The sequence below is a fragment of the Propithecus coquereli genome, unplaced genomic scaffold, assembly GCF_000956105.1.
Source record: "Propithecus coquereli isolate 6110/MARCELLA unplaced genomic scaffold, Pcoq_1.0 Scaffold101, whole genome shotgun sequence".
Lineage (NCBI taxonomy): Eukaryota > Metazoa > Chordata > Mammalia > Primates > Indriidae > Propithecus > Propithecus coquereli.
This window is the reverse complement of record NW_012133970.1, coordinates 6,726,227-6,742,554: the sequence shown is the minus strand read 5'-3', so window position 1 is coordinate 6,742,554 and position 16,328 is coordinate 6,726,227. Positions and strand designations below refer to the sequence as shown.

General features: G+C 38.6%; 1 protein-coding gene across 2 annotated transcripts in view; it reads right to left on the bottom strand.

Annotated features, from left to right (window-relative positions):
- Positions 1–8,618: 8,618 nt before the first annotated feature.
- ARHGEF9 (Cdc42 guanine nucleotide exchange factor (GEF) 9) overlaps positions 8,619–16,328 on the bottom strand; it is a 139,653-nt gene continuing 131,943 nt past the window's right edge. Inside the window, exons 9-10 of one of the 2 annotated variants that reach the window (XM_012643867.1) lie at positions 11,957–12,025; positions 8,619–8,951 (exon numbers count right to left, since the gene is read on the bottom strand). In XM_012643867.1, the coding sequence (XP_012499321.1) occupies positions 8,770–8,951; positions 11,957–12,025 (251 nt within the window). In that variant the 3' untranslated portion in view covers positions 8,619–8,769. The remainder of the gene's footprint in view (positions 8,952–11,956; positions 12,026–16,328) is intronic. The other variant, XM_012643875.1, reaches the window with a different exon arrangement.

Below are 16,328 nucleotides of genomic sequence, written 5' to 3'. Positions count from 1 at the left end.
TTTTGTGAGCATGCCTTCCTAATATAGGTATATTTATTAGAAACTATAATCATGTGCAACTGAAAATCCATATTTAATTACTGAGAAAGCTTAAGTTCCTTATGTTTTAGATAATAAAGTTCTAATATTTTCTTCTATATTCCCTATGGATGATCTTGTGTGTTTCACTCTGACCACTGGCTTAGTCCCAGATGGGGCACTAGGCGTGGAGTGGGGGAAGAAGTGACTTTTCCCAGGTTCTCTGCTGGGCCCGTGTCCCTTGTGTGGGTAGGTACAAGGATGGGAGTGGGCAAGATAAAGAAGAGACTTCTAGGGATGACAAACATGAGCTCTTTCTGTTAGGGGTTGCCTCTGGGGGAAGGGAAGTGTCTACTTACCTATAAAATAATTAGTGCTTCCATTTATAAACATCTATAACCTACCATGTAAAGGGAATGGCCTCGAATCTGTCTTTGAGAAAGTGTAATGTCCAGATGTGATGGGACTCCTTTCATTCTTCAGAACCCAGAATAGTAGAGGATGCCAGGAAAGACCTTCTGCGTCTGTCATGATGGGCTTCTGGCCTCAGTGAGTAAAGAGGATATGTTTAGCCCAAAAAGGACGCAGTAAAACCTTCGAGATTCCTCTGGGCCTTTAGTCTGCCATTCTGAATCTCCTTCCAGGGTTCAGGGAGCTAGACAGGGCTTTAGCAGCCTTTTAGTTGCTCTCTTTCAGTTCACACGAGAGGTAACTATGATCTTAGAAAAGCACCTTCCCTTCTCTGAACCTTACAGGGATTTAATATAACAACAATAACAACTGTCATTTTATTGAGTTAACACTGTTACAGGTGCTTAACATTTATTAACTTATTTTATCACCATAATGATTGCTATGAGAACTAGAAATTATTTTATCCTCATGAAATGCATCTAATTGTGGATTAATCAAATTGGAGTTTCTTTTCTTCACATAACAACAAGAAGTATACTTTTCATTACCTAGTTACCCCACAGAAAACTCCATATTAAAAAGAAAAAAACACCCATCTTTCTCTTCACCTCAGTATAATAATAACTCTAGTATATAAAGCAATTATGTTAAAACATTTAAAATATTATTTACTTTATGTTTCTGAGTAGTTTCAGTTAAGACAATGGCTTCCAGTTCTATCCATGTTGCTGTAAAAGACATGATTTCATTTTTATGGCTGAATAGTATTCCATTGTGCATATATGCCTTTTCCCTATCCATTTATCCATTGATGGACACTTTGCTACTATGAATAGTGATAAACATACAAGTGCAAGTTTCTTTTTGATACAATGATTTCTTTTCTTTTGGGTAGATACCCAGTAGTGGAACTGATGGATCAAACAGTTCTATTTTTAATTCTTTGAGAAATCTCCATACTGTTTTCTATAGAGGTTGTACTAATTTACACTCCCACCAACAGTGTATAAGCATTCTTCTTTTTCTGCATTCTCACCAACATATTACTGTTTGACTTTTTAATAATAACCATTCTGACAGGTGTAAGATGATATCTCATTGTGGTTTTAATATGCAGTTATCTGATAATTAGTGTTGATCATTTTTTCATATGCTTTTTGGCCATTTGTGTGTCTTCTTTTGAAAATGTCTATTCATGCTGACATTATTTCTGTAGTCTGCTGATGCCATCAGGGATCCAGTCCCTTCCCATCTGCCTTAGTCCATTTTCTGTTCCTTATAACAGAATAACTGAAACTAGGTAATTCAAAAGAAAAGGAACTTATTTCCTACATTTCTGGAGGCTGGGGGAGTCCATGGTCGAGGAGCCTCATCTGCTAAGCGCCTTTTTGCTGGTGGGGACTCTCTGTAGATGCCTGAAGCAGCACAGGGGCACAGGGTATCACATGGTGAGGGACCTGAGCATGCTAATGCGCTATCTCAGGTCTCTCTTCCTCTTCTTATAAAGCCACCAGTTCCAGTCCCATGATGATAACCTATTAATCTTAATGGATTCATCCATTTATGAAGGCAGAGCCCTTATGATCCAATCCCCTTCTAAATGCCTCACCTCTCAATATTGCCACATAGGGGATTAAGTTTCAAAGTGGGTTTTATAGGGAACATTCAAACCATAGAATAGCACCATCTTTCCCTGCTACCATAGTATGTAGGCCTTTATCCTCATGCTTGTTACTTCATGGCCACAAGATAACTGCCCTAGCTCCAGAGGTGAGAAGAAAAGAGGTGATGGTGCCAGCCATATGTCTCCCCTTTTATTGGGAGAGCAAAAGATTTCTCAGAAGCCAGCCCTCCCAACACAAAACTTCCCCTTATATTTCCTCATTTGGTTGTTGGCTAACTCTTGCTGCAGGAGAGGCAGGAAAAATGAGTGTTTGAGCACATTGTTGTCCCAAACAAAATTGGTGTTCTGGTTGCAAATAAGAAGGGAGAAACAGATATAAGACAGGCAATCAAAAGTTTCTCATTCACAGATAAGTACCATTATGATCCTCCTTTTGCAGAGATGGAAACTGAGAAACAGCAGTTACATAATTTGCCTAAGGTCACATAGCCAACCAACAGTAGAGGTGGTATTTAAACCTAGGCAGTATGGCTCTATCCTAGTGTTTCTACAACATTCTTTTTGACAGTTAACAGTAAGAAATATCTTTAATATTGTACCCCAGTACACGCATATATTCAAAACACTACATACCCTTTCTACCTACAATATTCCATTATTTTCTGCTATATTTTGATTCAATTCTATTCTATTCTATTTCGTCTTCTAAAATTGTAATCATGCTCAAATAAACTCATGTCATGACCCAGCAATTTGAAAATCATTTTACTGACAGCTCTGCCTCAATACAGCCACTTCCCTAATGGGATTTCAGGATTATCAAGAAACACCTTCTGTTTCGGAAGAGTGAGAATGGGGCCCCAGTCTCTTCTTGCTTGTAAGGTTTCAGTTGAGAAGTCTGGAGTTATTCTGATGGGCTTTCCTTTGTATGTTACTTGTTTCTTTCATCTTATAGCTCGTAGAAGTTATGTCACTCTCTAAGCTGCTGCCACTCTTTCTTCCCATTTGTCTAAATATTTTTCCCTTATTGAATCTGATCCATAAAGGGGGATGTTTTATTTGAGGGTTCCTGTTTTATGCAGCCAGAAACAACTCCTAACTGGCAAAGGCACCAATGTTTCGGTAAGAAGATCATTTATGACACTTCAGATGATACATAGTAAGCACTCATTCATGTATCTTGGTTGAATCTTCCCAAGAAGTGCACCCTCTGATATGAGAAGAGCAGGGAAGTGATATAGGAAAGTGAAGGCAGACAATGAGAGGTGTGTTATTAAACATCTACTACAGTGGGCAACTGAAGCTTAACCCCCACTTAACGCACACTTCCAAATTATCACAGCTGAGGGGTAAAGGAACCAGGATATGTATTACCCACATTGGTCATTAAGAGCTACCCACCAGGGCAGAAAAGGCAGTAATTCCCAGGCACTTTGGGGACACTTTGCTTTGGACAAAGTAGATTTCCAGCAGCCTGAGGGCAGCCCTCCAACAAAGATGAAGGTGCTGGATATTGGAAGTCAGGCTGGTGTGCACAGAAATGGTAAGGCGAAGGATGGGACAACAGCTTGTGGTACAACATGTTAGCTTGCATCCTCATCAATGTTATCAGTTCTGGTATATTCAGCAGTTACTGGGTACCTGGTCTAGTACTATGGTGCTATAGGAATGGATGAAACAGTGTCATATGTAAGAACTTCAGATGGGGCAAGTCTAAGTTTTAAGCCCAGCTTGTACACTAACTTTGTCACCCTGATAGTCACCTAAGCAAAGGTAGCAAATCAACCACAAGAACAGACAGCTTCAGCCAGATCCCTCCTAAATGTCTAGCCTCCTGGTTGCGGGATTGGGTTCCATGTCCTCTGTCTCCTGTTCATCTTTGTCTAAGGAAGTCCATGCTCATTCCAACCCCCATACCTTTAGGCATATATAGCCCCATTTCATAGATTAAACAACAAGATCCACTCAAACACTTTTTATTATTAATAAATACTAGCTAGCAATTATGAAGCACTTGCTAATATGCTAAGGTTTGTGATAGGTTCTCATAATCACCCTAGTCCTCTTCCCACCCTCTGCCTCATGCCTTTTTGACTTGTATAGTAAAGAATTTAACCTTGCCCAAAGAGAGGTCTGACCTTTTCCTCTGCTTCTTGGAGGTAACCTCTAAACCCTTGGAATGTCATGTCTGATAGGAGTATTTTTGTTTGCTCAGGGTCTTTGGCTCACCTGGTAGTCTAACAATGTGATTTAGGATTAGGCTTTTTTGCCACATCAACAAATGTGCTCTAGGCTGGGGGTTTTGGGTTAACCAGCACCAGCTCACCTCCTGAAGAGACTGCAGACTGAGATCAACCATAGGGGGTGACAGAGCCCCAATAAAATCTCTAGAAGCTTAGGTGCGTGTCACTGGTTGGCAATACTCTATGAATATCGTCACATATCAATGCTGAGAAAGTAAAACTGTCCTGACTCCATGGGGACAGGACAACAAAAGTTGTCCTCTGCATTTGGTACTTTCTTAGACTCTCTCCCCCATGTGCTTTTTCCCTTGACTGATTTTAATGTGTGTTTAATAGCTGTAATTAACTCTTAGCATAATAGTGACTTCTGTGAGTCCTTCTAGTGAATTACTGAAACTAAGGGTGGTCTCAGGGACCCCTGGACTTGCAATTGGTATCAGAATGGACAGCTGAGAGCTAAGCCCTGCTGATTTTGCTGTGGAGAGATGGCAGACCCCAGGGAAAAAGGAACGGGTGGTGATAGCAGAGGAAGGGGTTAAATGAGGAAAGCCAAAAAATGAACAAAAAGGAAAAGTCACTTAAGGAGAGGAGGGTTTAATTATCACTTTCTTCAAATTCTTGGTTGGGGGAGCATCCCCAAGGCCTAGACAGACAGGGCTCAGGCTCACACCCTAACACAGAAGTCCAACACCTGCTCCCCACTCCCAACTCTGCAGCTTGGAACAATTCTCTGGACCGTTTTAGTATATAAGCACTTTGTTGGGGTTAGTGTTTAGTTGCTCTGGAGAAAGGCATGGGAGACAATGCCAGAAGGACCCACGACTGGGTCTCTCACGGGCAGCATAATACACTACATGCAGGCAATACCATCATGGAGGAAAAGATAAGGTTACTTCACCCACTCTGAGAAACAGATAAGGAAGCCATCTAACTTTGAAGAGACAAGACAAAAGGCTTTAGGAAGGAACTGGGACTCCTAAGTGATATGGCCTCTGGTCAGGTTCGAAGAGCAACTTTTAAACTCCCATGACTGCCCAGGGAAGGTACTGGATTTGCTGATATGAGGAAAGGAACAAGGTCAGGAATGGGCTTTCAATCCTGTCAAAGGATCAGGTGACATGAAGGACAGTCCCATCCATTAAAGATACTTGAGGTGCTCTTGGTTACAGGATCAAACTTGGTTTTCATGGTCTACTCTTCCAGAAAACACATGGAAGGTCACAGACAGCCCATAAGATGCTTGGGAATGGAACAGCAGGGTTGGCAGGTCAACACTGGGTTGGGGTAAGCTTCCCCGCACCAAATTTCCTTTAGTTTGCAATCAGCAAAACACACACACGAAATGGCAAGAGAGTTATGCCTAGAAGTGTCTTTTAACTTCTTTTATTGAACTCCATAAATATTTTCATAAGGCTTTGTGTCATTACAACATCTTTTTGTTAAACATTTTTTTTAAACACACAACTTTGACACTTGTTTGACAGGGTCAAACAGTCAGAGGAAACAAAAGAATAAACTGGCAAATGCAGAGCAGCAGGGGTAATAAAAAATCACTGTTGTCCATCCATTCACCCCACCCCACCCCAGCCCCAAAGCACTAAAAGATCACTATTTGGCTTCACACTAGAATTGTCAGAACTCTCTTGTTGCTGTCCTTATAGATCCATTAGAGATATACACATAGAGAGAGGGAGAGAAAGGGAGAGAGAAAAAAGAGTTAGATTTTTGCCTTAGGAATTCCCCATAGCAGGGTCTATAGAACACACTAGCAAAGCCTTTTGGAGAGTAAATCCAGGCCTCACTGTGTTGAGGAAAGGGGAGCTCCAGGCCATGCAGAAACAGAGGAGAATTATAGAGTTCTTGGGGATATCATTACTATGGGGACACAAAAGGTTTGGTCACTGAGCTCAGGTAATTAACTGGGCTCCCCTTGGGGCTGTTGGACACTAGTCTGCTTTGCTTCCATAGGGTAGGGGGACACGCCAACCAATGGAGAGCTTATTTCTTGCTATTTTCACAAGTTACTGGCATCTGGTGAGGGCAGTGGGTTGGGTAGAGAAGTGAGGGGCGAGAGGTGATATTCCTGATTCTGGAGCCTTGGACACAGGCCTCAGGGAGGGAGCAAATGACAGGGCCTAGCTAAGAGATGTTGTAGGCCCAGGGACTTGTCTAAGCATCCCCTTCTGGTGTGCTACCAATCCCTGTAGAAGCGTGTCAAGGCCAAGCCTAGTAAGGAGGAGTGCAAACTAGGAAAAAGGTACACTAAATGGAGGCCTGCACAGCTACTGAAACACACACTGTTGGCCAGGGAGGACATTTCAGCCTGTGTGCTGGGTCCCTCGCCAAGGGGGCTTAAGTAGCTAGGTCGTGTGCTGAGCAGTGTTGGCCAGTCCCGAGCCCTGGCCCTCTGCCCAGCTCAGGCTCATCCTTGACTTACTATAGAAGTCTGATTTGGCTGTAAATGGAATTGAAGCTTAAGCAGTTTATAATCTGATTTCCACAGAGAAAAGAATCCCAGGCTGGGCAGTGCCTGGTCTGGGTCAGCTATGCTGAAGTCCCCAGATAGCCATCATTGCTCCTTGGTAAGCTGAAGTCCTTTTGTGATGAAGTCTTCTCCCATGCGGTCCAGGAGAGACTCCCAATCTCCAGATTCCTTGCTCAACTGCCTTGTTCTCCACAGCAGGGCCCATCCTCACTTCTTTATACCCCATTCTCCTTGCCGTTCATGGTCTGTCCATGCAAGGCGCCACAATGGGGAGGACAAACAGATTCTCCTACACCCACAGGAAGCCTGCCTCTTTGTGGGAGGATGCAGTTTTGCCCAAGTGGAAAGCCTGCCAAAAATGAGCTTGAGGGTAGCATCTCTGCCTCAGATCCCTTTTCTAGAGAACCCCTTACTTGCCTCAAATGTCCTGGGGTGAGAGGTTGTTGGAAACAGGGCCTTCTCTTCAAGTGCCATAACTGTTTTAACTATGCCAACACCAATAACCTTCCTGTGCCAGGATGGCAAGAGAAAGAAGGAAGACAGGAAGAAGGGAAAGAAGGAGCCCAGGAATATTGTCCATGCAATCTGTTAACAATTGGGGAAGTCTCACACAATTGGGGTAGTAGGAATTGCAGGTACAATATCATGGATCAAAGCTGTCTCTTTCCATGTCCATCCCTGTTCTTTCCTGTAAGAGGTTATTGTCAGCCTTGTATCCTGTCCAGGTCAATAATTTGAAGGCAGCTGATGATCTTGGTCAGGTGGGCTCTGTCTTGAACCCCTCTATAGACTCCTATCAATGCTGCCTAAAAAAATCTGCAAATGAGAGCAGGGATGACCAGGACATTGAACTGATTCCTGTATAGAGCCCTGCTTTAAACCTATTTTGTACTTGGGGGACAGATAAATCCCTCCCCCAGAGGCAGAGTCTCAACCTCTTTGCTTTCAGTTCAGATCTTCTATTGGGCTAGGGGAGGCACAGGCCTAGGAGGAGACTCACAACAAAAGCAGCTTGAAAAAGAGAATAATTGGCCCAAACTAACTCCTAGATACAAAACTGCAATGACTCAGCAGTGCTGCAAAATGGTAACCCCAAGTGCTAGAATAAATAACCCAAATGCAGAATGTTCCCTGAACAGAAGTGTTCTCTAGCATCATTATACTCTTATACTTCCTTGCTTCTGTTTGGTTTTTTGATCCCTCCACAACACCTAAAACACAGTGAAAGCAACAGGAATACTTAGCAATTATGTCACAGGGCACAACAGAGCATATTCAGACTGGCACAACTGACGACAGAGGGTGCTCGGAAAAAGCTATTTGGGGCAACTGCAGGGCTGTAGGAACATTCGCAGATGATTGGCTGAGGGAGAGGAGAAAGGAGATCCTCCCCTTCCTTAGTGAAAAGTGAAAGAGGGAAAAAAGAAATCCCAAACCCCCAAACTCCACCCACATTAAATTAAATTCAAATGTTATCAGCATCAGTATCAGGAAAGAAATAATCAATACAAACACATCTATGGTAATAATGATAAGTCAGTGAATCACTCACAGGGAAGGCAAAGGGATCATCTCAACAAGAAAAAGGAACAAATAGAAATGTTAATTCCTGAAAGAAAAGGGCAGAGGCCAGGGTAAGAACTGAAAACTTTTAAGAAGGGATCACATGTTTGGAAGTCATTGGTACCTCTTCCTACCAACTACAGATTTCACTTCCCAAAAACAACAGAAAACATTTTTGGTCCTTCTCTCTCTCTCTCTCTCTCTCCTCCTGTGTGTGTGGAGGGGTGGGGTGGGGGGTGTGTACTCAAGGGCCTGTGTGTGTATATGTCCTTGTGTGTGTGTGTGTATATATGTGTCTGTGTGTGTGTGTGTGTGTGTGTGTGTGTGTATATAAATTTCAACAGTGCTTCTCCGAAAAAAGGTCCATCTATAAATATAATTTTATTTACTTTATTTTAAAATTATCTGCCTCCCTGTAGGTATTATTTTTTGAAGGGGGTTAACCTGCTGAAGTTTTGCCAGAACGGTGACTGGCTGCGCTTGGGTTCGGTGAATTCAAAGACCTGTGACTGAGCGATGCCATCGGGGACCAGGTACTGGCCCTGGTTTAACGGGTCCTGCGGTGGTGGGTAGGAAGGAGGAACTGAGCGGGCAGAGCTGACACCTAGAGTAGATGAGAGATCAAAGGGAAAGGGTATAAGTTACATAACAAAGGGCTTCTCAAATCACCCAGTGATCACTCTGGACAGACAGTTCAAGGCAGCTTAGTTTAGAAAGTATGAACTGGTATTGCAAATCATCCAAGGGGAGAATTCTTCTCCCTAACAGATTTTGGAATGGTGTGGATATTACTGCAACACCTCACACTTCCACATTTAGTCAGGTATCACTAAGTAATTTGTGGTGTTGCCATCAGCCATTTTACAGATAAGGACACTAAGACCTGGAAAGAAATGTCACACCCAAGGTCATATGGTAAGTTAGTCACTTGTACCTTATGCTTTTAGACACTGATGTCAAGGCAAGTATCTAGGGGGTGAGAGAGAATGGTTTTCTAAAAGCATAAGGTAGAAGTGATTTAGTGTCCTGCCCTGGGTTGAGAGTGATGAACCTGTATTTAATGGGGAATTGACACTGATAGTTGAGGGAGAAAGCAAACTCACCACCAGAAGATATGATTCATGGAAAGAAAGGAAGACTTGGAATATATTTGTGGCCATTCAAAGAGAACAGCTTTAATGACACTAAGATTAAAGACTTTCTCAACTTCTGTAGGTGGGTTTGCAAACATCAAAGCAAAATCCACATTCATGGAGGATTCCAGGAACCTGGGGGCCTAAAGTGAAAGTTTAATCCTGACCTATATTTATAGCAGAATAGGATGAAACATAAAGCATATAATTCAGACACACCAGGAAAGCGTCTCCTACTGTTCCCAAATACCTTCCTCATCTGTTCATCAGTGTCTGAAATTCCAACATTACAGCTTCTTTGTTTGTCTTTGTTTGATGACTTAACCCATTACCCTGGAAGGAATATCACAGTAAGTCATCACCCATTGGAACTTCAGTGGGAAGTTCTTTTTTAAGAGTCAGTTTTGAAAGGTGGTGAGTGTTAGAAATATGAGGGTATGGATGTCAACAGACAATATGGACTTATTAGGAGTGAGTTTGGGAAGTGCTAATTTGCTTTTTTTAAAAAAAGATTTTTTTGAGAACATTATTGATTCACATTCTGTTGTAAGAAATAATACACAGAGATCCTATGTACCCTTTTACCCCGTTTTCCCAATGACAACAACTTGCGAAACTATAGTACAACATCATAATCAGGATAGTGACATGGTTATAGCTTCCAGTCAAGATATAGAACATTTCCATGATCACAAGGATCACTCATTACTCTTTCATAACCACACTTACTTCTCTCCTGTCCTCATCCCTTCTTTAGTCCCTGGCAACCACCAATCTGATCCCCATTTCTAAATTGCATCATTTCAAGAATGTTATATAGATGAAATCATACCCTATGCAAACTTTGTGGATTTGCTCTTCTCGCTTCGCAAAATTCCCTGGCAATTCACCCCAGGTGCTGCATGTATTAGTAGTTGATTCCTTTTAATTGATGAATAATATTCCATGGTATGGATGTACCACAGTTTGTTTAATCCTCTACCCATTGAAAGATATCTAGGCTCTTTCCAATTTGGGCTATTATGAACGATGATGTTATAAACAATAATTTATAGGCTTTTATGAAATGTAAGTTTTCATTTCTCTGGGATAGATGCCCAGGAGTGTAACTGCTAGGTTGTATGGCAGTTGTACATTTAGTGGTTAAAGAAACTGCCAAACTATTTTCTAGAGTGGCTGTTCCATTTACATTCTCACTAGCAAGGTATGAATGATCCAGTTTCTCCCACATCTTTGTTAGCATTTGGTATTGTTACTATTTTTTACTTTAGCCATTCTAATAAGTGTGTAGTGGTATCTCATTGTGGTTTTAGGTTGCATTTCTCCAGTGACTAATGATGTTGAATATTTTATCATGTGCTTAATTACCATCCACATATCCTCTTAAGTAAAATATCTTTTTGTGTCTTTTGTTCATTTTCTAATTTGAGTGTTTGGTATTATTACTGTTGAGTTTTGAGAGCTCTTAATATAGTCTAAAATAGTATTTTTTCAGTTATGTGTTTTGCAGATATTTTCTCCTAGCCTGTAGTTTGTCTTTCATCCTATTCACAGGGTCTTTCACAGAGCAAAATTTTCAATTTTGATGAGGTCCACTTTATCAATTTTTCATTTTGTGCTTTGAGCTTTTGATGTCAAATCTAAAAACTTTTGTGCTTAGCCCTAGAGCCTGAAGATTTCCTCTTATCTTTCTCCTTAGAGTTCTATAGCTTTATAACTTCATGCTCACCTTGCAGGGATTATCACAAAGATGAATTGAAAGAACTTATATAAAGCACCTGATACTAGACAGGTACTTGAATAAGCAGAAGGTAGTTCCTTCCCTTTGTTAAGCTGAGCATTTCAGTTCTGTTCTGGTTCATGAAAAAAGAAAAAAAATAAAGCTTTACTTATGATTTAAATTGATTCTCAAGGTATTTTTCTTTTTTAAGTACTTTGGTTTATGGTTCAGAGAAAGAGAGGGAATATCTGAATGTTTGGTCTTGGTTCAGTATGAGGTTCTATATTCTGATTTGCGGGCTCCTGATTTGGCAAGTACTCCCAGGCCAGTGAAAGAAAGCTGAACACCCATTCCCAGTATATTTATACTTATTAAATAAATTATACACATTTACTATTGCCCATCTGTCTCTATATTATTAGTAAAGTTTCTCCTTATTTTTATTTATTTATTTACTTATTTTTGTTTTTTGGGGTTTTTTGCTGGTCAAGTGAAGCAGCGGGAGTGGACAAGGAACAAAGGAATCTATAAGTGTTTGTGATCAATTAGTTGTAAACACCACTGCACTCGGACCAACCTCTCCTTATTTTTAATAATAAAAATTAAACAGAAACATAGGTTCTATTTTTTTCTGCACTTAATGAGCTATTTTTGGACACAACTACTCTATACCATTCACAGGCCTAGGAATATGCCTATGGCTCCCCGGTCTCACACAGAGAGTGAGTGGGGCTGAGGGGGTAAAGGCAGCTTTACCTTTTTGTTTAGGGACTTTTCTCACAGTCATTGCAGCCTGCCTCTTCTGGTTTTCAGAAATTTCAAAGCCTAAAAAAGAAAAATATATGATTTTGTTATGAGAAACATATATTCTTCTTGAAAGTATAATATAAATTAGTAAAATTCTTCTGGAAGAGCAATTTTGTAAGATGTATCAAAAGTCTTGAAACCCAAAAAGGTCATTCCTTTTTACCCAGTAATTCCTTTCTAGGAATTTCACTAAGGAAATTCAGCAGAAACTTGGACAAAACCTTAGGACAAAAACTTAGCTACTTAGCATATCAGAGAACAGAGAGGTACCCCCCCCCAAAATTGAGGACAGGGCCTAAGAGGCTGTTAAATGGAGAATGGTTAAATAAAGTATGGTATAAAGTGGAAGAAATATTTTGTAAGTAAAAGCAAAAATACAAAGGAAAACAAATGATGAGTCAAGAGATAAGAGAATTAGAACAGAAAATGTACATACAGATAATAAAAGTTGCAGAAGGAAGAAAAAATCAAATGGAAAGAAGAATAAAGTAACAGAAAACTTGGCTAAGTCAATGAAAGATATAGTGTTTAAACAGTGAAAAGACTTGCTAAGTCCCAGTCAGGATTAGGATACACAGACACACACCTAGATGTTGACTAGTGAAATTCCTGAAATTCAAGATAAAGAAAATAATCTTAAAAGCTTCAAGACAGAAAGGACAGCTTAATTATACAAGCGAAAGATCACATTATCACTCATAATTCTCATCTGAAACACTGAAAGTAATAGTCTTCTAAATAAACCATGGATTAAAAGGAAATCATACCTGAAGTTACAAATTATCTAAAAATGAATAAAAAGGATATTTTATATCACAACCTATGAGATTATATCACAACTTTACTCAAAGAAAAATGTACTCTAAATGATTTTATTATATTTTAAAAATCAAAATATTCAACCAATGAAACAGGAAAAAAAAAACCCTAACAAATGTTTTTTTAAAAAAACTAAAAGTAAGTAGAAAAAGAAAGTAAATAAAGGCTAAAATTAATTTAAGAAAAAAAAAACAGAAATAAACTGCAGAAAGAATAAATAAACCAAAAGCAAATTCTCTGAAAAGACCAAATGTAAAGTAGTACAGCTATTGTGGAAAACTGTATGAAGGATCCTCAAAAAGTAGAAAGTAGAACTACCATATGATTCAGCAATCCCATGGCTGAGTATATATCTAAAAGAAAGGAAATCAGAATATCGAAAGGCAGCCGGGCGCGGTGGCTCACACTTATAATCCTAGCACTCTGGAAGGCTGAGGCAGAAGGATCGCTTGAGCCCAGGAGTTGGAGGTTGCTATGAGCTAGGCTGACTCCACGGCACTCTACTCAGGACAACAGAGTGAGACTCTGTCTCAAAAAAAAAAAGAATGTTGAAAGGATATCTGCACTTCCCTGTTTATTGCAGCACTAGCACTATTCACAATAGCCAAGATACGGAATCAATCTAAATGCCTATCAATGGATAAATGGATAAAAAAGTGGACAATAGAATATTATTAAGCCATAAAAAGAATAAATCCTGTCATTTGCAGCAAACATAGATGGAACTATAGGTCATTATGTTAAGTGAAATAGGCCAAGCACATAAAGACAAATATCACATGATCTCATTCATATGTGGGAGGTAAAAAGGTAGATCTCATGGAGGTAGAGAATAGAATAATGGTTACCAGCGGCTGGGAAGGGAAGAGTCGGGGTGGGGGAATGAACGGAGGATGGATAATGGGTACAAAAGTACAGTTAGAGGGAATATGATCTAGTATTTGATGGCACAGTAGGGAAATTATAGTTAACAATAATTTACTGTCTATTTCAAAGTTGCTAGAAGATTTGGAATGTTCCCAACACAAAGAAAAGATAAATATTTGAGGTGATGAATACCCCAATTACTCTGATTTGATCATTACACATGGTATACAGGTATCAAAATACCACATGTATCCTAAAAATATGTACAACTATTATATATCAATAAAAATAAGAAAAAACAATGCCCCTTGATAAGCGTAATTAAAAGACTACAGTGAGAAAATAAAAAAAATGCAATATTAGAAATGAGAAAAAGAGAGAGAACCACAATTGTGGAAGATAGTAAAAGAATAAGATAATATTATGTGTAGATACATAGTATTAAATTGAAAATCCAGAGAAATTTAATGATTTCTCAGCAAAATAGAAATTATTAAAAGTAATACATGAAGAGGTAGAAAAGTATCACATATCAAATGATTCATATCAAAGAATAGACATCTAAGAACTGCTAAGAAACAATAATATGAGTGAATGAGAATCGATGTTACCACGCATTAAAACTTTCTAGTAATCTATTATAATTAAAACAGTATTGTCTTGATACAAGAAGTGAAAAAGAGAGTAGTGGAACAGAATAGAAAGTCTAAAGACAAATCTGAGTATATACACAGAGTTACTATATGAGAAAAGTGTCATTTCAACTGTGTAGAAAATAAACGATTTATTTAAAAAATGATGCTGGTGCAAATGGCTATCCACCTGGAAGAAAACAAAATAGGACCCCTTCCTTAAACCATATATAAAATGTAGATTCCAGATGGATTATAGTTCTAAAAATAAACCAAAAAAATTTTAATTAGAAAATTTTATAGTGTTGGTAGGGAGAGATCTTTTTAAGCAAGATAAACTTAGGAGCTATATAAGGAATGAGAACGTTTGCCAAAGTAAAAAAAAATAATATTTATAAAAAAAAAAAAAAAAAAATAATATTTATAGAATTAAGCTCAAAAGATAAATAATAGACTGGTGAAAACATGTAAAACTCATGACTGACAAAGTGTTATTATCCTCAATATAGAGTCCTTAAAAATTTATTTTAAAAGAAAAACAAAAACTAAAAACGAGTAAAGGATATATACAGGCAATTCACAAAAGAAGAAATGCAAATAACCAGCAAGAATATGGAAAAAAAAGATCAATCTTATTAGTTGAGAAACAACGAAATGAAACAAGTAGATACTATCCAGTGATGATAAGGGTATATGGCAAGATGGGTACCCATAAAATTATGCTGGGAATGTAGATTCTACAACTTTTCTAGAATTTAATATGGAAGTATGTATTAAAATTAAAACTGTTTATATCTTCACATCGAGTCATTCCACTTTAGGGTGTCTATCCTACAGGAATAAAAGCACCAATATGTAACAATAAGATACGTTCACGGATATTTATTACAGCAATATCTAGTGGGGAAAAAAGATGGAAATAAAATAAATGTCTAGCAAAAGGAAAATAGTCAGTCCTCTGTATCCATGGGTTCCACATCCATAGATTCAACCAATTGAGGATAGAAAATATTCAGGAAAAAAAGTAGTTGGTTGCATCCATACTGAACATATACCAGACTTTTTTTCTTGTCATTATTCTCTAAACAATACAGTATAACAACTATTTACTTAGCATTTTCATTGTATTAGGTATCATAAGTAATCTAGAGATGATTTAACACATTAACTGCCACACTAGAAAAAAAAAATTTCCTTGGGGCCACAGTGTTTTATCATGAAAATAGAATAAAAAACTTCAAAAATAAAATGATCCTTTCTAATTTAATAAAAATTTGTTATTTGTTATTGTTTTCTGTGTGTGAGTTATATGCAACTTGAAAAATTATTCTCACAGCTCCCAAGGTGAAGAGATGTGTATGATACATATGCTTCATGAGGCCCCGGGCTCAAAACTAGCATGAGTTAAATACAATTCACATGGCAATTAATGTGTTAAAGTATACAAGAAGATGTGCATGGGTTATATGCAAATACTATACCATTTTATATAAGGGATTTGAGCATCTATGTATTTTGGCATCTACGGGGATCCTGGAACCAATTTCCTATGGATACGAAGGGATGACTGCAATTTCTACATACAACTCACATTGACTGCCATGTGAGTTGTATTTAACTCAGGCTAGCTTTGAGTCTGGGGCCTCATGAAGCAAAATCCTGCAATTGGTTAGTGAAAATCTTACTTGATGTTCTTGTTGTTAAAATTAATATTCACAATTTAACTCTAAAAATGTGGATTGCTTTGAGTATAACTCACATAAAACAATAAAAAATAACACATTAGAAAGGATCATTTTGTTTTAATAAAACACTCTGGCCCCAGGGAAATTTTTTTTCTAGTGTGGCAGTCAATGTATTAAAAACAGAAAATTACAATTGGGTACACAACATACACTATTTAGGTGATGGGTATACTAAAGGCCTAGACTTCTCCACTATACAATTCATCCATGTAACAAAAAAACATTTGTACCCCCTAAATCTATCAAATAAAAAATAAA